Genomic DNA, 23,692 nt, shown 5'->3' with positions numbered 1-23,692 from the left:
CAATGGGGCTGGATCAGCTGTTCTTTGACTCCTCAATGATGCCCAGACTGAATGTTCTCCTCACCTTCTTGGAGATCACCTCGCGGCTGGATTTGGGAATCCGAAAAGGCTTTTGGTTTACCCTCACATATGGTTCCATCAGGATTTCATGCTCCACGACCTGCGTACAGCCTGGCAACTGCAAAAACAGGTCTCAGTTCTGCTGAAGCAGCTCTCAGGACTGTTACTTCTGGGATAGTGACAGTGTCTCTGACACTGTGATATCCTCGAACCTGGCTTCAGGATTGAACCATAGTCATGTCACTTCCACCAGTTCCTTGTCTCGCCATGGTTTGAAAATGTTAATGTGGTACATGTAGTACAGCTTTCTTATCCCTGGTTGGTGGACCTTGTATTTGACATCACTCAACTTTTCGACCACCTCGTATGGCCCTTGCCACTTGGTCAGCAACTTACCCAGTCTCCAGGGCTAAACTGTCTCAATCTTGCTGATTGTAGACCTTTGTCTGGAACTCTTGTGTTTGAAGGAGTCTCTCCCTCACAATTCACATCACCTTTGTGATCCTGTCCTGCATCTGGGCCACATATTCGATGATGCTTCAGTGAGGTGTTACCTTTGCTTTCCAGGTCTCCTTTTTAATGACCAGAAGTCTCCGAGGGTGCAGTCCATGTAGCAGCTCGACTGATGAGAACCCCATAGAGGCTTTTGGGACTTCTCTAAGGGAGAACAGTAGGTATGTTAGCAAGTAATCTTTGTCTCGGTCATCCTTCTCCACGACCTTCTTCAGCACAGATTTCAAGGTCTTGCTAAAACTCTCAACCATGCCATCTATCTGCAGATGGTACACCGACATCTGAAGTTGGGTAATCTGGAGAGCCTTACACAACTGTCTCACTTGGCAGGCCCATCCGCGAGAATATATTAACTATCTGTCATGCTATACTCCAGGTGGAGGAGTTTCTCAGCCGTTCCGCCTCTGGGTACCGTGTTGCATTGTCCATTACCACCAGGATGTATTGGTGACCCCCAGCAGACTTAACTATGGGCCCGACAAGGTCCATGGCAATCTAGTCAAATGGGACTTCTATTATGGGCAATGGCACTTGTGGTCTCTGGAAGTGGAATACAAGAACAGTTAGCTGACAGTCAGGGCAAGATCGGCAGGAATTAACAGTGTCCTGGAAACACCCAAGTCAGTAAAACCTCTGAAGGACCCACTCTTGAGTTTTGTCTACTCCCAGATGCCCACACAAAACATGAGAATGGGGAGGATGTAATACCCTATGCCTATAGGGACCCAGAAACAACTGCTGCTCTATCACTTCCCATCTTGGTTTAGTTACCCAATAAAGCAGCTCCTCATTTAAAGTAAAATATGAAAATCTGTTGTCGGCTCCCGGCTCTTGAGCAACCTCACTGGGTGGACCTTTGACTCCCCCAGTGATGGCTCTACTACCGTACTTTTGATATTCGGGCTCTTTCTTGGTACCCCAGTATGGGGATTCAACACCACTCAGCTTCATTAGGGACCTCTCGACCATCTGTTAACTTTCTACTAGGCCAACCAGGTTGTCTACCATTCGGGTGTCACCCTGTGCAAACCAGGTCTGCACCGGCCTTGGAAAGGAATGGATAAACCTGTTATTTGAGGCAGTGAATTGCCATAGAACCCTTCCATGCAAATTCATCTATTGGCCTGGGAACCTTGAAATGAATGTCGAGGCCCTTGTCTACAGGTAAAGATGGACTCAAACCCTCAGAGGTGGGAGGTGATGCAATCCACGTGCACAGCAAGTGGTGGAGAAGAATTCCTAGTGCTAGAGAAGTTAGAAAGAGGGATGTTCTACTCATACCGAGAACCAGGGCTGAAGTCAAGTCCCGTACCTGTGTGAAAGACTGTAATCCATTGGGCTTTATCCTATATGCTTGATTGTCAAGACTACAAGTCGTAAAAAGTTTGATTATTTTTACATACATGCTAGCCACCTTAGGGAGAGACCCAAGTTGGGCTAAATGTAGCGGGACGAAAGAGACCGAAAAGCCCTCTACTTAAAGGAAATACATAGTGGATGCTTTCCTGAAACGGAAAGTACTTGCAAGCAGCATAATATAAAGAATAGCAGGTTTACCCAGAATCCTTTGCAGTGGGCGGAGCTATGCAAATCATCTCCTTCCACCCCTGTCTAATCCACAGCGCTTGGAACCGCCAAGCGTGCAATGCTGCGGATTAGTTTCTAAATTTACACAGCCAACCAATTCCTACCTGTGGACACGTGTTTCGGGCTTTAGGCCCTCATCAGCACAGGGCTGGAATTGGTTGGCTGTATGGAGTGGGGCTCGGTGAGCAAGCGATACATACATGCTAGCCACCTTAGGGAGAGACCCAAGTTGGGCTAAATGTAGCGGGAAGAAAGAGACCGAAAAGCCCTCTGCTTAAAGGAAATACATAGTGGATGCTTTCCTGAAATTGGTTGGCTGTGTAAATTTAGAAACTAGACAGGGGTGGAAAGAGATGATTTGCATAGCTCCGCCTACTGCAAAGGATTCTGGGTAAACCTGCTATTCTTTGTATTGCTGCTTGCAAGTACTTTCCATTTCAGGAAAGCATCCACTACTGATTATTTTTACGAATTCCATGTCACCTGTACTGTTTGCTGCATAAGGTCGGGAAGATGAAAGCCTAGAGCCAGTGGAGGCCTGTGGGCCACAAGTAATACACCGGTATTAGGACACGTTTTGTCTGTAGGGTGCCAGACTCAGCAGGAGCTACTGCTCTCCCATGACTACCTCGTTCGGGCACCTTACACACCTTTGGCTTTGAACATTGTCTGAATCTTTCTGGGCATGCTCTCAATCAGATTCAAGTATGTATCAACTGAAATCTGATCCCAGGTCTCTTTTAAATGTTCCCAAAGTTGGTGCATACTGGTCGACTCACTTGGGTATATATACAACTTTATCTTCAACTCTACCGACAAATGTTTGATTGAGTCTAAGGACTGTGTGGGCCAATCCACAACTTCTACTTCATTGTTGTTCATCTATTTCTTCTCCAATCTCGACATCTGCCTCAGGTTGTTGTCCTGCTGGAACAGTATATCATCCTTTTCAAACAAATAGAACTCGAGTGTACAAAGTAACTTGTCTTGTAGGATACTCACATATAGCTCAAAATTGAGAACACCATCGATCTTGATCAAGAATCCAATTCCTTTGGCTGTGAAACTACCCTTTATAATCACGCTTCTTCCACCGGACAGTTTCTTTAATTTCTCGATCAGTTAGCCCTTTTTTCCTAGATTGATTTGCACTCGTTAGAGTCTAGTCTGTTTACTTTTGTCTCATCGCTCCAAATCACCTATTTCCAATCCTCTATTGTCCACTTTTCATACTTTTTTGAAAGCTCGAGCAGACTCTTCTTATGACAATATTGAAGTCCAGGTTCTTCACCTTTTTTCAAACCACCATTCCAGACTTGTGTAACGTGCATCATGCTATGCTTGCATGGATGCTTGCGATATCAGTATTAAGAAGCATACCAGCCACCTCCACGGCCATGTTTGTCATGCCAGAACTGATAGACCTTGTGATGAGCCTACTCGCTGACTCCGATATTTTGCCTGTAAGTCCACCTCTTGACATTTGCATAGAGAGATGGAATTCATTTTGCATTCTTCAAACATATCATATCATTCACATGATGCAGTTTGTCAATTTTCTTGACCGAGAGAACGCTATTGATGAGCTATCAATGAGTTGGATGGTGTTATTTCTCTTTTCTTGGGAAATGTTCTTCATGACTGGTCCTCGATTTGAACCAGTGACATTTCTCACATAACAATCAACATAACACACTGAGCTATTAGGGAATGTGAGAACAGGTTGTAATCTGTAGTATACAGGAAGAAAAAGATTTTACCACCACGAGGAGCAAAAGAGTAACAATGCAGTGACATGACAAGAAACTATGTAACTAATCATATGATAAAAAGTTGCGACTCAAATTTGTGTATGAGATAGCCAAGATAATTGTCTTGGATAATTGTCTTCTAAAATGATGTTATGATGGTAGTCCCACGTTCGAAACAGTTGTGGATGGTGAGATATATAGCCTGAAAGTCAAAAGTTCAAAACATTGTTACCCTTTTGCTCATCAGTGTATACTACTGAAGAATAGCTGCGTAGTGCTTGGCAAAATGGGATGAATTCAGTCAGATAGTGACACATATGATCGATTCAAAGCAGGGCGTCTCCAATTCTTCATTGTTGGTTAACAAAATAAATGCAAATCCTTAACATTCAAGTACAAAACATAAATTAACCCTATCTCTGCTAAGCACTAACTAGACAAATGCCATTAAAAAAGAAAGCTCACGTTAACTCACGCTAATATCACCAACTGGAGACCAGCAGTCCTCAATAATAGAGTCTCTGGAGAAGACACCTTCTGCTCCTTCAGTTTTCCTCAGTGCACATATTGCAAAGCTTTCTAAACTCAGTAATGAGTCAGTCCAAAAACTGGACAGATTGAAGGCTAGAAATTAAACCGTTCCATAAAAAGATGGGCAGTCCCCCTACCCAATCCATATCACTGGGGAACACAATTTTTAAGGAGTTAGGTCAGACAACTGTTCTTAATTAATTTTTGGATGCTGAATCCAGAAATGATCTCAGTTTTTCTCTATCACATCAAGTTTTTGAACTATAGGATTTTTGTCTTCTCAAAACTATGTAAACTACTGTACCTAAAAAGTGTTGTTTTTTTTAAATAGTACAAATATGAACAAAAAATGAAATATATAAGAAATAGGCATGACAAAGTTGTGACTACTCTTACAAGTTGCCACGTAGCTCTATATGAGTTGAATTGTAATCAGATAACAAGTCTTATTACAGATATCAGTGCAATTGTGCTTCTCTGGCAGGTAAGCTGTGTAGGAAAAACTTGACGTGCTAGAAAAAAACTGACTACATTTTTGGAATCAGTATGCCAATTTTAGTATAAATCAGCTCAAAAACCTAACTCAACAGAAAATGTTTTTCAAATTGTTCCCAAATCTATGCTCACAGACAGAAATTACCAAGGCCCTTAGTAAACTACTTTTTGCAAGAGATATTGGTGATAACAGGTTTCTAGTGAGATTCAAGTATTGGAAAAGATGAAATGCAGCAGACAAGAAATACAGAAAGTGGCAGAGCAATAACATCATCGCTCAGTCATCATCCAATGTTGTAAATCAATTAGAGGTGGGAGCTATGCCTTGACTGGTCGCACTGGAGTACTTTACAAATTAAATTATACACTTCTATTCAAACCACACTGCATTAAGAGGAATCTTACAGTCCAGTATTTTTTTCCAAAGCTTTTCTTCACATCAACAGCTAAATACAGATTAACACCATGGACAAAACAGATCATTATCTACAGAGACGTTTAGATGAAAATATGTGTGGAATAAAAGTAACAGTTCAGTACTAAAATCTTATCTACAATATTCACAAGGGACAGGCAAAGGTCATATAGCACATTTCTCCATATAAAAAGGATTTCTGTGCGCAGGATTGCTAGTAGAATTTTCTATATTACAATTCAATGCACCACCATTATTTGGATCAGATGGGCTGAAGACTTCTGTGTTTATTGCTATATGCAGTATACTAAATAGAAATGATTACCGTATATTAACCCCAATTTGCTGCTTAATGACCAGGCCAATTTGTACAATTCTGACCACTGTCACTTTATGAGATTATAACTCTGGAACACTTTAACGGATCCCCCTGATTATGAGAATGTTTTTTCATGTCATATTGTCAGGGCCGTATTTAGAGTTTCTGCTGCCCTAGGCACTTTTAGTGCTGCCTCCCCCATTGGTGAGTATGACACTATCCGCATAGACTTTGGCAAGAATCGCTGATGTGAAAGTCGCCTTTTGCAGCAGATCCGGCAGTTTTTCTGCATCTGCCACGTAACGGATCACTTACAGCAACACTGCATTTGGTTTCATTCATTCCCTATGGGATTTGCGGTACTTGCTGTGATCTGGGAAATGCGGTGCCATACCTCCCAACTTTTGAAGAAGGGAAAAAGGTCTAAAGGTTGCGGCGCACTACGTGCGCCACGGCAAATGTTAGGCCACGCCTCTGACCACACCCATATCCAAGTCCCAACCACACCCATTTAGCACTGCTGATCACACTGTTTCAAATAGAATAATTAAAACAAAAAAAAAATATGGCCACGCAGTGCTCCATACTGTATAATGGCTACGCAGTGCTCCACCTACTGTATAATGGCCCTACATGATGTTCCATTCTGTATAATGACCACACAGTGCTCCATACTGTATAATGGCCACACATGATGCTCCATACTGTATAATGGCTCCCTACATGACGCTCCATACTGTATAATGGCCCCACATGATGCTCCATACTGTATAATGGCCACACATGATGCTCCATACTGTATAATGGCTCTACATGATGCTCCGAGTCCATACCGTATAATGGCCACATATGATGCGCCACGCATAATGTTTAATGGCCCACCCCCCTCCCATCCTGTATGCATGGCTCATCTCCCCCCCCCATGCATGGCTCATCGGCTACCTGCCCCCATCATGCATGGATCATCTCTCCCCCCCTCCTGTATGCATGGCTCATCTCCCCCCCATATGCGTGGCTCATGATGTCCCCCTCCCTGTATGCAGGGGTGGCTCTGGCTCATCTCCCATCCCCCCCCTATGCGTGGCTCATGTCCCCCCTCCCTGTATGCTGGGGTGGCTCTGGCTCATCTCACATCTCCCCCCATGCGTGGCTCATGTGATGTCCCCTCCCAGGCCTCCCTGTATGCAGGGGTGGCTCTAGCTCATCTCCCATCCCCCGCTTTGTAGCACTGGGGTCTGGGGTTCAAATCCCAACAAGGATGACATCTGCAGAGTTTTGATGTTCTCCCCGTGTTAGTGTGGGTTTTCTACCACACTCAAAAGACCAACTAATAGGATGTATAGATTGTGAGCCCCAATGGGGACAGTGTTGATGCATGAAAAATGCTGTGGAGTTAATAGAATAATATCAGTGAATTAATATTCTTCTTAATATTATGTCACAATACCAGGATCTGAGGATCTTCTGTTTCGAGGTCAAGAGCTCTCTGATGCGATGTTGCTGCCTGTCTCGCCGTCTTCCTCTTTTGACACTGCAGTGTGGTGGACAAGAGAGCATTAACTGGTTAACAAGTATCGGTGTCTGTGTACTAACTGAACTATAAACTCTCCCCATACCATGTCCAGCAGACATTGTAGGATTACTATATGGACTTTATCATTCTATTACTGATACTGTATAATGGCCACACATGATGCTCCATACTGTATAATGGCCACATATGATGCTCCATACTGTATAATGGCCACATATTATGCTCCATACTGTATAATGGCCACATATGATGCTCCATACTGTATAATGGCCACATATTATGCTCCATACTGTATAATGGCCACATATGATGCTCCATACTGTATAATGGCCACATATTATGCTCCATACTGTATAATGGCCACATATGATGCTCCATACTGTATAATGGCCACATATTATGCTCCATACTGTATAATGGCCACATATGATGCTCCATACTGTATAATGGCCACATATTATGCTCCATACTGTATAATGGCCACATATTATGCTCCATACTGTATAATGGCCACATATGATGCTCCATACTGTATAATGGCCACATATTATGCTCCATACTGTATAATGGCCACATATGATGCTCCATACTGTATAATGGCTCTACATGACGCTCCATACTGCATAATGGGCGGCCACACATGATGCTCAATACTGTATAATGGCCACATATGATGCTCCACGCATAATGTTTAATGGCCCACCCCCCCTCCCATTCTGTATGCATGGCTCATCTCCCCCCCCATGCATGGCTCATCGGCATCCCGCTCCCATCATGCATGGCTCATCTCTCCCCCCCTCCTGTATGCATGGCTCATCTCCCCACCCTGTATGCGTGGCTCATGTTGTCCCCCCTCCCTGTATGCAGGGGTGGCTCTGGCTCATCTCCCATGCCCCCCATGCGTGGCTCATGTTTTGTCCCCCTCCCAGGCCATCCTGTATGCAGGGGTGACTTTCTGACTCATCTCCCATCCCCCCCATGCGTGGCTCATGTTTTGTCCCCCTCCCAGGCCTCTCTGTATGCAGGGGTGGCTCTGGCTCATGATGAGGCCTGGGAGGGGGACAAAACATGAGCCACGCATGGGGGGGATGGGAGATGAGCCAGAGAGTCACCCCTGCATACAGGGAGGCCTGGGAGGGGGACAAAACATGAGCCATGCATGGGGGGATGGGAGATGAGCCGCTGATCTCCCATCCCCCCCCATGCGTGGCTCATGTTTTGTCCCCCTCCCAGGCCTCTCTGTATGCAGGGGTGGCTCTGGCTCATGATGAGGCCTGGGAGGGGGACAAAACATGAGCCACGCATGGGGGGGATGGGAGATGAGCCGCTGATCTCCCATCCCCCCCATGCGTGGCTCATGTTTTGTCCCCCTCCCAGGCCTCCCTGTATGCAGGGGTGGCTCTGGCTAATCTCCCATCCCCCCCTCCCTCCTGTACGCGTGGCTCATCGCCGCCCTCCTCTCCCCCCTGGCCAGCCGCCCCCAGGCTCCATCCTCCATGCATGGGCCCGCCGGGCGCCGCATCAGCGTCACCATCATTCATGGGCCTGGGCTGGGTGGCTCATCGGCTGAGGCTCCCCGACCCCGCCACTCCGCGCTCCAGTCCCATGAATGCATCCTATCATGGCTCGGCTCACTGCTCCGCTCCCCGTCCACGGTCGTCCCCCCGCCGTCCTCCCACCCTGGCTGTCGACATTCATACTCACCGACTCCGAGTCACCGTCGGTCCGTCGCCGTCCGACTCCTTTCTCACTGCGCGGAATCCACCTCTGTCCCGGCGGCGGCGTAGCACCCTCGTCCTCCTGCGTGAGCGGTCAGGTGGTACCGCTCATTAAGTTCATGAATATGTGCATATTCATGAACTTAATGAGCAGCGGTACCACCTGAATGCACCTCACGCAGGACGAGCTGCCGCCGGCCGACGCGGAGACCAGACCAGACCAGGCATCGCTGGAGCTAGCTAGGTGAGTATCTATGTATTGACACTGACTGTATGATGTCGGGGCAAGGGCGGGCGAACACGGGGGGGGGCGGGTATTATTAGGGACAGAGACCAGGTGACCCCGCCGGACCTTAAAAATAAAAAAACTTTTCTCTGGTGCCGCCCCCCCCGCATAGGCGCCGCCTTGGGAACGTGCCCTCGAGTGCCTAGTGGCAAATACGGCCCTGCATATTGTACTTCATGATACTGGTAAAATTTCTTCGATATTACTTGCGTTTATATATGAAAAAAAAACTAAATATGGCTAAAAATTTAAAAATTTTGCAATTTTCAAACTTTGAATTTTTATGCCCTTAAATCAGAGAGATTTGTCACACAAAATAGTTAATAAATAACATTCTCCACATGTCTACTTTACATCAGCACAATTTTAGAAACAAAATTTGTTTTTGTTAGGAAGTTATAAGGGATAAAAGTTGACCAGAGATTTCTCATTTTTACAACAAAATTAACAAAACCATTTATTTTAGAGACCATCTTACATTGAAAGTCACTTTGAGGGAGTAACATGACAGAAAATACCCAAACATGACACCATTATAAAAGCTACACCCCTCCAGGTGCTCAAAACCACGTTCAAGAAGTTTATTGACACTTTAGGTGCTTCACAGGAACTGAAGCAATGTGGAAGGAAAAAATTTACGTTTAACTTTTTTTACAAACATTTTACTTCACAACCAATTTTTTTTATTGTCACAAGTGTAAAAAGAGAAAATTAACCACAAAATTTAATTTGTTGTGCAATTTCTCCTGAATACGTCAATACCCCATGTGGGGATAAACCACTGTTTGGGCATGTGGCAGAGCTCAGAAGGGAAAGAGTGCCGTTTGACTTTTTCAATGCAGAATTGGCTGGAATAGAGATCGGACACAATGTCACGTTTGGAGAGCCCCTGATGTGCCTAAACAGTGGAAACCCCCACAAATGACACCATTTTAGAAACTAGACCCCTTAAGGAACTTATCTAGATATGTGGTGAGCACTTTGAACCCCCAAGTACTTCACAGAAGTTTATAACGCAGTGACGTGAAAATGAAAAATCTTTTTTTTCCTCAAAAATTATATTTTAGCTCGCAATTTTTTATTTTCACAAGGATAACAGGAGAAATTTGACCCAAAAAGTTGTTGTCCAGTTTATCCTGAGTACGCCGATACCCCATGTGTGGGGGGACCACTGTTTGGGCACACGTCAGGGATCTGAAGGGAAGTAGTGATGTTTTTGAATGCAGACTTTGATGGGATGGGCTACAGGCATCATGTTGCGTTTGCAGAGCCCTTGATGTGCCTAAACAGTAGAAACCCCCCACAAGTAAACCCATTTTGGAAACTAGACCCCCAAAGGAACTTATCTAGATGTGTGGTGAGCACTTTGAACGCCCAAGTGCTTCACAGAAGTTTATAACGCAGAGCCGTGAAAATTAAAAAAAAATATGCACAAAAATGATTTTTTTTTATTTTCCCAAGGGTAACAAGAGAAACTGGACCCCAAAAGTTGTTGTCCTATTTGTTCTGAGTATGCTGATGCCCCATATGTGGGGGTAAACCACTGTTTGGGCACACGGCAGAGCTCAGAAGGAAGGAAGCACCATTTGACTTTTTTGAACGCAAAATTGGCTGGAATCAATGGTGGAGCGATGTCACGTTTGGAGACTCCCTGATGTATCTAAACAGTGGAAACCCCCCAATTCTAACTCCAACCCTAACCCCAACACACCCATAACCCTAATCCCAAACCTTAACTATAACCCTAATCACAACCCTAACTCCAACACACCCTAATCCCAATCCCAACCATAACCCTAATCACAACCCTATCCCCAACACACCCCAACCCTAATCCCAACCCTAACTATAATCCTAATTGCAACCCTAACCTCAACACACCCCTAACCCTAATCTCAACCCTAACCATAACCCTAATCACAACCCTGACCCCCACACACCCTAATCCAATCCCTAACCATAACCCTAATCACAACCCTAACCATAACCCTAATCACAACCCTAACCCCAACACACCCCTAACCCTAATCCCAACCCTAACCCTAATCCCAACCCTAACCCCAATACACCCCTAGCCCTAATCCCAACCCTAACCATAACCCTAACTACAAACCTAACCTGTTATGACCTGGTGGTCAGGACAATAATGGACCTGGTGGTTAAGAGCACACGGAATGACCTGATAGTTACTGATAATAAAGGACGAGCTCTGGGACGTGGGAATTCTGCTGACCGCAATCCCTAATCCTATCACACACACTGGTTCTGTCCATGGGCTTCCTCTGGTGGTTGTGAGTGGGGCTGCGGCTTCTGAGTTTCCTTCCACAGGTGACGAGGTTAATTCGTTAGCTGGCTGCTCTATTTAACTCCACTTAGATCATTGCTCCATGCCACCTGTCCATGTTCCAGTATTGGTCTAGTTCACTCCTGGATCGTTCTTGTGACCTGTCTTCCCAGCAGAAGCTAAGTTCCTGCTTGTTTTTCTCTTGTTTGCTATTTTTCTGTCCAGCTTGCTATTTTGATTTTTGTCTTGCTTGCTGGAAGCTCTGGGACGCAGAGGGAGCGCCTCCGCACCGTGAGTCGGTGCGGAGGGTCTTTTTGCGCCCTCTGCGTGGCCTTTTTGTAGTTTTTTGTGCTGACCGCAAAGTTACCTTTCCTATCCTCAGTCTGTTCAGTAAGTCGGGCCTCACTTTGCTAAATCTATTTCATCTCTGTGTTTGTAATTTTCATCTTTACTCACAGTCATTATATGTGGGGGGCTGCCTTTTCCTTTGGGGAATTTCTCTTAGGCAAGGTAGGCTTTATTTTTCTATCTTCAGGGCTAGCTAGTTCCTTAGGCTGTGACGAGTTGCATAGGGAGTGTTAGGAGCAATCCACGGCTATTTCTAGTGTGTGTGATAGGATTAGGGATTGCGGTCAGCAGAGTTCCCACGTCTCAGAGCTCGTCCTATATTATTAGTAACTATCAGGTCTTTCCGTGTGCTCTTAACCACCAGGTCCATTATTGTCCTAACCACCAGGTCATAACAGTACAGGTGGCCCAAAGTATTAATGCATCTCAATAGAGGGATAAGAGAAGTTCTGAGACCATTTTTTTTTCTTTGCAGTGTGTTTTGCCTCTCTTTTCCCCTTTACCTCTGGGTGGTTCAGGATTCAGGTGTAGATATGGACATTCAAGGTCTGTCCTCTTGTGTGAATAATCTCACTGCAAGGGTACAAAACATTCAAGATTTTGTGGTTCTGAATCCGATGTTAGAGCCTAGGATTCCTATTTCTGATTTGTTTTTTGGGGATAGATCTAAGTTTCTGAATTTCAAAAATAATTGTAAATTGTTTCTTGCTTTGAAACCTCGCTCCTCAGGTGACCCTGTTCAACAAGTGAAAATCATTATTTCTTTTTTACGTGGCGACCCTCAAGACTGGACATTTTCCCTTGCACCAGGAGATCCGGCATTGCGTGATGTTGATGCGCTTTTTCTGGCGCTCGGATTGCTTTATGATGAACCAAATTCAGTGGATCAGGCAGAGAAAATCTTGCTGGCTCTGTGTCAGGGTCAGGATGAGGTAGAGATATATTGTCAGAAGTTTAGGAAGTGGTCTGTACTCACTCAGTGGAATGAATGTGCCCTGGCAGCAATTTTCAGAAAGGGTCTCTCTGAAGCCCTTAAAGATGTCATGGTGGGATTTCCCATGCCTGCTGGTCTGAATGAGTCTATGTCTTTGGCCATTCAGATCGATCGACGCTTGCGTGAGCGTAAAGCTGTGCATCATTTGGCGGTATTATCTGAGCATAGACCTGAGCCTATGCAATGTGATAGGACTTTGGTCAGAGCTGAACGGCAAGAACACAGACGTCGGAACGGGCTGTGTTTTTACTGTGGTGATTCCACTCATGCTATCTCCGATTGTCCTAAGCGCACTAAGCGGTTCGCTAGGTCTGCCACCATTGGTACGGTACAGTCGAAATTTCTTTTGTCCGTTACTCTGATTTGCTCTTTGTCATCCTTTTCTGTTATGGCATTTGTGGATTCAGGCACTGCCCTGAATTTGATGGACTTGGAGTTTGCTAGGCGCTGTGGTTTTTTCTTGGAGCCCTTGCAGTATCCTATTCCATTGAGAGGAATTGATTCTACGCCTTTGGCCAAGAATAAGCCCCAGCACTGGACCCAATTGACCATGTGCATGGCTCCTGCACATCAGGAGGATATTCGCTTTTTGGTGTTGTATAATCTGCATGATGTGGTCGTTTTGGGGTTGCCATGGCTACAGGTCCATAATCCAGTATTGGATTGGAAATCTATGTCTGTGTCCAGCTGGGGTTGTCAGGGGGTACATGGTGATGTTCCATTTTTGTCTATTTCGTCATCCACCCCTTCTGAAGTCCCGGAGTTTTTGTCGGATTACCGGGATGTATTTGATGAGCCAAAATCCAGTGCCCTACCTCCTCATAGGGATTGCGATTGTGCTATCAATTTGATTCCTGGTAGTAAGTTTCCTAAGGGCCGACTGTTCAATTTATCTGTGCCAGAGCACGCCGCTATGCGGAGTTATGTAAAGGAATCCTTGGAGAAGGGTCATATTCGCCCGTCGTCGTCACCATTGGGAGCAGGGTTCTTTTTTGTGGCCAAGAAGGATGGTTCTTTGAGACCTTGTATTGATTACCGCCTTCTTAATAAGATCACAGTCAAATTTCAGTACCCTTTGTCGCTGCTGTCTGATTTATTTGCTCGGATTAAGGGGGCTAGTTGGTTCACCAAGATAGATCTTCGTGGTGCGTATAATCTTGTGCGTATTAAACAGGGCGATGAATGGAAAACAGCATTTAATACGCCCGAGGGCCATTTTGAGTACCTGGTTATGCCATTCGGGCTTTCCAATGCTCCATCAGTATTTCAGTCCTTTATGCATGACATCTTCCGAGAGTACCTGGATAAATTCCTGATTGTATATTTGGATGATATTTTGGTCTTCTCGGATGATTGGGAGTCTCACGTGAAGCAGGTCAGAATGGTGTTCCAGGTCCTTCGTGCGAATTCTTTGTTTGTGAAGGGGTCAAAGTGTCTCTTTGGAGTTCAGAAGGTTTCATTTTTGGGTTTCATTTTTTCACCTTCTACTATCGAGATGGACCCTGTTAAAGTCCAGGCCATTTATGATTGGACTCAGCCGACATCTGTAAAGAGTCTGCAAAAGTTCCTGGGCTTTGCTAATTTTTATCGTCGCTTCATCAGTAATTTTTCTAGTGTTGCTAAACCGTTGACTGATTTGACCAAGAAGGGTGCTGATGTGGTCAATTGGTCTTCTGCGGCTGTGGAAGCTTTTCAGGAGTTGAAGCGTCATATTTCTTCTGCCCCTGTGTTGTGCCAGCCAGATGTTTCGCTCCCGTTTCAGGTCGAGGTTGATGCTTCTGAGATTGGAGCAGGGGCTGTTTTGTCGCAGAGAAGTTCTGATGGCTCGGTGATGAAACCATGTGCCTTCTTTTCTAGAAAGTTTTCGCCTGCTGAGCGCAATTATGATGTTGGCAATCGAGAGTTGTTGGCCATGAAGTGGGCATTCGAGGAGTGGCGTCATTGGCTTGAAGGAGCCAAGCATCGCGTGGTGGTCTTGACGGATCACAAGAATTTGACCTTTCTCGAGTCTGCCAAACGGTTGAATCCTAGACAGGCTCGTTGGTCGCTATTTTTCTCCCGTTTTGATTTTGTGGTTTCGTACCTTCCAGGCTCTAAGAATGTGAAGGCTGATGCCCTGTCAAGGAGTTTTGTGCCCGACTCTCCGGGTGTTCCTGAGCCGGCGGGTATTCTCAAAGAGGGGGTAATTTTGTCTGCCATCTCCCCTGATTTGCTGCGGGTGCTGCAAAATTTTCAGGCTGATAGACCTGACCGTTGCCCAGCGGAGAAACTGTTTGTCCCTGATAAATGAACTAGTAGAGTTATCTCTGAGGTTCATTGTTTGGTGTTGGCTGGTCATCCTGGAATCTTTGGTACCAGAGATTTGGTGGCTAGATCCTTTTGGTGGCCGTCTTTGTCGCGGGATGTGCGTTCTTTTGTGCAGTCCTGTGGGACTTGTGCTCGGGCTAAGCCCTGCTCTTCTCGTGCCAGTGGGTTGCTTTTGCCCTTGCCGGTCCCGAAGAGGCCCTGGACGCATATCTCTATGGATTTTATTTCGGATCTCCCTGTCTCTCAAAAGATGTCGGTCATTTGGGTGGTTTGTGATCGCTTCTCTAAGATGGTCCATTTGGTACCCTTGTCTAAATTGCCTTCCTCCTCTGATTTGGTGCCATTGTTTTTCCAGCATGTGGTTCGTTTACATGGCATTCCGGAGAACATCGTTTCGGACAGAGGTTCCCAGTTTGTTTCGAGGTTTTGGCGAGCCTTTTGTGCTAGGATGGGCATTGATTTGTCTTTTTCCTCGGCTTTCCATCCTCAGACAAATGGCCAAACCGAACGAACTAATCAGACTTTGGAAACATATCTGAGATGCTTTGTTTCTGCTGATCAGGATGATTGGGTGTCCTTTTTGCCTTTGGCTGAGTTCGCCCTTAATAATCGGGCCAGCTCGGCTACTTTGGTTTCGCCGTTTTTCTGCAATTCTGGTTTCCATCCTCGTTTCTTTTCAGGGCAGGTTGAGTCTTCGGACTGTCCTGGTGTAGATACTGTGGTGGATAGGTTGCAGCAGATTTGGACTCATGTGGTGGACAATTTGACATTGTCCCAGGAGAAGGCTCAACGTTTCGCTAACCGCCGGCGCTGTGTGGGTCCCCGACTTCGTGTTGGGGATTTGGTTTGGTTGACGTCTCGTTATGTTCCTATGAAGGTTTCCTCTCCTAAGTTTAAGCCTCGTTTCATTGGTCCGTATAAGATTTCTGAGGTTCTCAATCCTGTGTCATTTCGTTTGACCCTTCCAGCTTCTTTTGCCATCCATAATGTATTCCATAGGTCGTTGTTGCGGAGATACGTGGCGCCTGTGGTTCCATCCGTTGATCCTCCTGCCCCGGTGTTGGTTGAGGGGGAGTTGGAGTATGTGGTGGAGAAGATTTTGGATTCTCATATTTCGAGACGGAAACTCCAGTACCTGGTCAAGTGGAAGGGTTATGGTCAGGAAGATAATTCCTGGGTCTTTGCCTCCGATGTTCATGCTGCCGATCTGGTTCGTGCCTTTCGTTTGGCTCGTCCTGGTCTGCCTGGGGGCTCTGGTGAGGGTTCGGTGACCCCTCCTCAAGGGGGGGGTACTGTTGTGAATTCTGTTGTTGAGCTCCCTCCTGTGGTCATGAATGGTACTTCGGCTGGTTCTGTCCATGGGCTTCCTCTGGTGGTTGTGAGTGGGGCTGCGGCTTCTGAGTTTCCTTCCACAGGTAACGAGGTTAATTCGTTAGCTGGCTGCTCTATTTAACTCCACTTAGATCATTGCTCCATGCCACCTGTCAATGTTCCAGTATTGGTCTAGTTCACTCCTGGATCGTTCTTGTGACCTGTCTTCCCAGCAGAAGCTAAGTTCCTGCTTGTTTTTCTCTTGTTTGCTATTTTTCTGTCCAGCTTGCTATTTTGATTTTTGTCTTGCTTGCTGGAAGCTCTGGGACGCAGAGGGAGCGCCTCCGCACCGTGAGTCAGTGCGGAGGGTCTTTTTGCGCCCTCTGCGTGGCCTTTTTGTAGTTTTTTGTGCTGACCGCAAAGTTACCTTTCCTATCCTCAGTCTATTCAGTAAGTCGGGCCTCACTTTGCTAAATTTATTTCATCTCTGTGTTTGTAATTTTCATCTTTACTCACAATCATTATATGTGGGGGGCTGCCTTTTCCTTTGGGGAATTTTTCTGAGGCAAGGTAGGCTTTATTTTTCTATCTTCAGGGCTAGCTAGTTCCTTAGGCTGTGACGAGTTGCATAGGGAGTGTTAGGAGCAATCCACGGCTATTTCTAGTGTGTGTGATAGGATTAGGGATTGCGGTCAGCAGAGTTCCCACGTCTCAGAGCTCGTCCTATATTATTAGTAACTATCAGGTCTTTCCGTGTGCTCTTAACCACCAGGTCCATTATTGTCCTAACCACCAGGTCATAACAGTATCATACACATATATTGCAGGTGCAGGAAGGCATAGGATGGAAGGAAATGCAGACTGGATTTGAATAAGGGTCTCTAGGTCCAGACACACTACAATGAGAGTGGAATAAGGGTCTCTAGGCCCAGACATACCACAATGAGAGTGGAATAAGGGTCTCTAAGCCCAGACACACCACAATGAGCGTGGAATAAGGGTCTCTAGGCCCAGACACACCACAATGAGAGTCGAATTAGGGTCTCTAGGCCCAGATACACCACAAATGCCACAATGAGAGTAGAATTATTGTTAGCACAGTGGAATGACAACTCCTAAGAACAGAATCTGTACTCTGGGACTAGGGATGAGTGAACCGAACCTGTAGAACCTGGAGAAGTAAACTGGGTCCAGAGACCTTTGTTGAAATCCATTCTGCATTTTCTTTGCTACCTGTGTTGTACTGTATTGTATTTCAATGGAGCCCATGGAAGTCAAGGACTATCACCCGGCAGCCAATTATTTTCAGGTGTGCAATGATTGTTTAATGAACTTAAGTTATTGTTGTTATTAGAACTCCTTAATAAACTGTTCTTAACAAACTTGTCGGTAGTTTTCTGTGTGGGCAATTATCGCCGACATTCTTCTGTTCTGCAGAGAATCTCACCTATGATTCTATACTATTCTCTGTTCTGCAGAGCATCTCACGTATACCTGCATACTATCCCCCTGTCCTGCAGAGCATTTAACCTAGAGATCTTTGCTATTCTCTGTTCTGCAGAGTATCTCACCTATAATTCTATATTATTCTTCTGCCCTGCACAGCACCTCACATATACCTGCATACTATCCCCCTGTCCTGCAGAGCATTTAAACTATATCTCTTTGCTATTTTCTGTCCTGCAGAGCTTCTCACCTATAATTCTATATTATTCTTCTGTCAAGCAGAGCATCTCACCTATAATTCTATATTATTCTTCTGCCCTGCACAGCATCTCACATATACCTGCATACTATCCCCCTGTCCTGCAGAGCATTTAACCTGTAGGTCTTTGCTATTCTCTATCCTGCAGAGCATGTCACTTATAATTCTATATTATTCTTCTGCCCTGCAGAGCATTTCATGTATAAATGCATATACTATCCCCCTGAACCTACAGAGCATTTAACCTAACCTATAATTCAGCCTGTGGGCAATTTTCTGTGGGCATTCTTCACCTTGCACCTCAAATATCATGGATCTGAAACTTTGTGATGCTGCCATTGGCAATTTTATGTGTGGGCAGTGTTCCGTGTGGGCAATTTTCTGTGTGGGCAATTTTATGTGTGGGCAATTTTCCATGTGGGCAATTTTCCATGTGGGCAATTTTCTGTGTGGGCAATTTTCCATGTGGGCAATTTTCCTGTGGGCAATTTTCATGTGGGCATTTTTCCTGTGGGCATTTTTCTGGTCACCCTTTCCATCATAGCCACCAGTAAGGCTTTAGCAATTTGTGCTGCAGTAACTTTTCTGTAGGACCAGACTGACTGGCCTTTGTGATTAGATCTAGAGTGATGGATGTCCTTCCTTAGACCACTTTTGCTACCATAAACATCCCACAAGACCTGCCGTTTTCTGCATGCTCTGACCCAGTTGTCTAGCCATCACAATTTGACCCTTGACAAAGTCGCTCAGTTATTTAGGCTTACCTTTTTTTTTGCCAAATACCATATATGTATTTAAGAGAAAACATAATTCATCAGACCAAAACATTTTTTTCATTGCTTTACTGATGCTTATTTGCCCATTGTGATCACTTACAACACTAAATAATGGTCTCATGGGCACTATGACAAGTCTACAACTACTGTATGCAGCAAACTATGATGCTTACCACAAACAAAAAGCATTTGTAATGCATTCTTTTTCACAATAAGCTCAAAGCAATGATGAAGGCAATGGACAATTAAAAAATAAAACATCTCCTTGCATAAAAATATCCTTCAACACATTTCATTTTCTTCTTTAAAAAGTCAGGATCCCATTGTTTACACTCATTTAAACCTATCCAAGCACAAAGTGACAGCGCCATTACTTTCCGTATATAATATTGCCGTAGAATTATTTAGGATAAAGTATCTGACTGGATTTTCCAGTGATGGTTTTGGAACACTGAACATCACTATGTGCCAACTATATTCATGTAATCTAAGGTGGCATTACTTTTCTTGATTAATAGTTATATGATTCCCAGATCTCATTGAGGAATGCCAGCATAAAACATTATCGCTTTACAATATTAACTCTCTCATTGTTGGCTTTTACTCTGTAGTATGTAAGAGTGACAACATTTTGCATGACGTAACAAGACTAATAAAACAGATGGTTTGCTACATATGATCTCTAACTTATTGTATTTCCATTGACTCTCACTTGTCGTATTCACAGCCTACCAGTCATGACATTCAGTACTCTCAGAAAACCGGCATTTAAATAGAAAATTGGGGAACTAAAAATATCTATGAATATATTAGATTATCTTGATTTAGATGACAGTGATATATGTGATTACTGTACCACTTCATCCCCCCGTGCATAAACTATGCCCAAAATAATAGTAAAAATAATAGAATATTTAATATGTTTCTTAGGAAATGCTGTTTACGATCATACATTATGCAGCAGCTTTGTTACCACCCAAAATGTAAAGGTCACATTGAAAAGACGTTAATTATTGCACTAAGTGGTTTCAGTAATAATAATGAATAACACTGTTAACACAATTATTGCTTTCACTAACATTCACAGGCATTCATAGACAACTGCATTTTTGTAGCTAATTACCAATATAAAGTATAACTATCCTAAGCAAATCTTTGATTAATAAAAGTGAAAAGATAGTGAAATGACTAACGTACACACGCCCCGCTCCATACCGGAGAAGAGTCTCCCAGCTGTGGTGGTGGATCCATCCTTGTCCTCACCCAGGCAAAAGTGACAGCTCCCACAGCCACACTGGACAAGCCCAGTCCTATCTCCAACACAGAGAGCACCAAGAGGCTTCCAATGATTTGGGTACTGGTGCACATGCTTCTCCAATCATCATTCCTTTCAGATTAAGCAAAAAAGCCAACTATCGACCATTAACCTTCAGAGGAGCTTGTTTGGTTATTCTGATTTGCTCTAATGTAAACTTTTCCTACAATACATATTATTTGATGATAAGTAATGAATGGTGATTCTTATTGGAAAGAAAGAAAGAAGAAAAACTCCTTGCGGAGACTTCAAACTTCAGCGTGATAATGCAAGTTATCGGGGAATCATCTGCTCAACGATCGAGTCTTCATTGTGTGAGTTGTAGCTGTCCAGAGTACTGAAGTCTCCAATTCACTCTATAGCCTTTCCATCGGATTGAATGCTGTCCAGAGTGCTGAACCTTCTCATTCACTGCTTTCCTTTCGCAATGAGACACTGTCCAGAGTGCTGAACCATCCACTTCTCTGAGCAGAGAATTTGAGAAGCTCTAGTCTCGTTCAGCCGCCTTCATTAAACCTCCTGTCGACTACATCTCTCATGTTCAACCTCCACTGGAGTCATTCCTAGTTTGTCTCTCGTGTCACTATTGCAGACTGAGGTTTTATGCACCAGGCAGGGAGGGCTATTCCATTAGGTTAGATTAGGCACTGCCTAAGGCAGCGTAAAGAGGTGGGTGTCTCCAGCAGTATGAGGAGACACAGGCAATTTAAAGAGCTGTTCCTCTTGGAACTGCAGAGCCTCGTGATAGCAGCAGCAGGGGCAGGAGATTTATCACCTCTGCCTTTATCAGACATTCGCTGTGAAGAGAGAAACCGCTGCTGTATAAGTGCTGCTTTAAGATATAGCAGATCTTATAACAAACTGACTATAATGAATCATATGTTCCCCGGGAAAACAGCGAGACACGTGATAAATGTTACATGAATGTGCTTGATGTGTATTGATCAGAAGAGCACATGACGGGAGCTGATGACACAGCATGGAAACCTGAGGTCTAAAAGCAGGGCTCCCGGCCATTACCAAACAGTTGTAATTAAAGCGACTCTGCATATTTGGAGTTATCAGAAAGAATACACTACAATATATTGGGAATTACGCAAATATCAACTTCCTCACATTTTTTAAATATCATCTTGGCTTCTGGAGCCATACAGTGAGATGTGATGGTCTTCATGACTGCTGGACCTTTGAAGTCTCTCACCGCAGCTTCACAGATCGCCCAGTAAATTGAATAACAAAGGAGCAGATACCAGTCCTGCAGTTGGTTTGATGTAGTTCTCCTCCAGTAATGCGCCTGTCCTGGTATCTGCTTCATGCTCCTGAGACTGTGCTAGAAAACAGGAGGAGCTGGACAACCTGTGCAACCTGAATGGGCTGCCGGTACTGCCTCATGCTACCAATAGTGACAAAAATAATTGCAAAGTGCAAAACTAGAGAAGAATCCCCATGGAAGGATAAGGATAGAGGAATTGTCTGTGGTCAATCGTTCGGCAAAAACATTTGGTTTATCGGGGTCGTCTTGCTGTTCCTCTCCAGTGCACGTGTTGTCGCTTTCATTTGCACCAAAGCAGGTGAAATCATTCGCAATCGCTGATGCTTCCCGACCGCGGAGATTTATATCCCTGAAGTTGAATTGATTTTGATTATTCTGTTATATGCAAGTGTCCCTTTTATTTTGTGTGCAGTGTATTAGGGTATTCTATAATAAAAGGATCACTGCATTTGGCTACTCCTGATTGTGCCCAGTGTTGGCTCCATTGCTGAGCAGCTGTGGGTGACTCTGCTGCCGTGTGATTAACCACAGATCTGTTATTGACACCCGCGATACATTGTGATCCTTCTGTATACATTTGCTTAGCATTGTCTAAATGATGTTGTACATTACTCATAGTCACAACCTATTTATTACAACCGGTCAACCTTTATTGTTTGACATAAAAAAATCTATGTGAAATCTAGAAATGTACATTTACTTGCATGCCAGTGTAAAATGTCCTTTGTAATAAGTCTTCTTAAATTCAAGGACAAGTTGTGTGTTGTCTTCTGAGACTTTTTGATACACTTCTTTACCCTACATTACAGTTAGAAGTATCAGATACTAACTAAAAACAGTCAGCAATAGAGTTGAGCGACCTTGACCTTTTTAGAGTCGAGCCGGGTTTTGCGAAACCCGACTATGTCCAAAGTCGGGTCGAGTGAAATCGGCCGATTATGACGTAAAGTCGGGATCGACCGAAACACGAAACCCAATGCAAGTCAATGGGGCAGCATAGTCGGCAGTGAGTGGGGGCCAGGAAAACACCTAGAGTGCCCATTTTAATGTCAAAACCATCCATTCTTCTTAATGAAGCTTGTCAAGCGTAATTTACCTTATAATAATTGGAAGGCATTTGAAATTGGGGGTCATTTGGCTAAAGTTGTGGGGGGTAGGGCTGGTTCAAGTAATTAGTGGGCCCAGGAAATCTGGACCACGTCACGGCAGTGGAGCAGGGAGAGGTAAGTATTTCAACTTTGCAAGTGCTGTGAACCTGAGCAAGCAGGGGGGGCCCACTCGTTGGCATTGGCACTGGCACAGGGCCCCTCAAAGTACAGCGGTGTGTTTGCACGGCGGGGGCGCCTCCCACCGGCAGCAACACTTTTGCGTACTATGAGAGGCCCTGTGCCAGTGACGTCGCCAACTAGTATTCCTCCCCCCACCTGATGAAGGAACCTGCACTTTCATCTGCACCTTCCTCTTTGTCCCCGTGTAAGGTGGTATGGTATGCGGGAAGAGCAACCTGACTTTCAGCAGGGTCACAATGTTGTTGTGTAGCGTGCACGGGGAATGTTGCGTTATGGGTCAATGTACCAGCAGACTCATCTATCACTGGCTGGGCAATGGGCACGATGAAGTGGAAACACAGATATAGGCCCAAAGAAGAAAGTGGGCTAAATGCAGTTCAAAATTGGTAACACAGGAATAACCAGGGGGCATTGCAGTGGAGGACAACTGGAATGAGAGGCTGACACAGAGAGTAGGGCCAAATCAGTAAGTAGTCGAAATGCAGTTCAAAATTGGCAACCGTAGTAAACAGGCGGCACAGCTTTGTTCAGTGGAGGAGAACAGCAAGGAGTGGCAGACACCGATAGTAGGCCCCAAACCAACTAGTAGGCCAAATGCAGTCTAACATTAACAACTACTTAACGAGAGGCTGAAAATGGTATTTCAGGACAGGAAACCAGGAGAACAGCAAGGAGTGGCAGACACCGATAGTAGGCCCCAAACCAACTAGTACGCCAAATGCAGTTGTTCCATTTAACCACAATTTAATGAGAGCCTGAACATAGAAGCTCAGGAAAGGCAACCTGGGGAACACCTTGGAGTGTAACACACCATCTCTCTCCACCCCATACCCATTTTGTAGGCCTAATGCTGTGTACTTTTCTACAACTACTAAACGAGA

General features: G+C 44.8%; 1 protein-coding gene across 1 annotated transcript in view; it reads right to left on the bottom strand.

Moving 5' to 3' along the window:
- TMEM196 (transmembrane protein 196) overlaps positions 1-20,829 on the bottom strand; it is a 54,182-nt gene extending 33,353 nt beyond the window's left edge. The window contains exon 1 of the mRNA XM_069732239.1: positions 20,132-20,829. Coding sequence (XP_069588340.1) covers positions 20,132-20,302 — 171 coding nt within the window. The 5' untranslated portion in view covers positions 20,303-20,829. The remainder of the gene's footprint in view (positions 1-20,131) is intronic.
- Between the last annotated feature and the right edge of the window lie 2,863 nt (positions 20,830-23,692).

The sequence above is a fragment of the Ranitomeya imitator genome, chromosome 6 (assembly GCF_032444005.1).
Source record: "Ranitomeya imitator isolate aRanImi1 chromosome 6, aRanImi1.pri, whole genome shotgun sequence".
Classification (NCBI taxonomy): Eukaryota; Metazoa; Chordata; class Amphibia; order Anura; family Dendrobatidae; genus Ranitomeya; species Ranitomeya imitator.
This window is presented reverse-complemented; position numbering and strand designations above follow the sequence as displayed.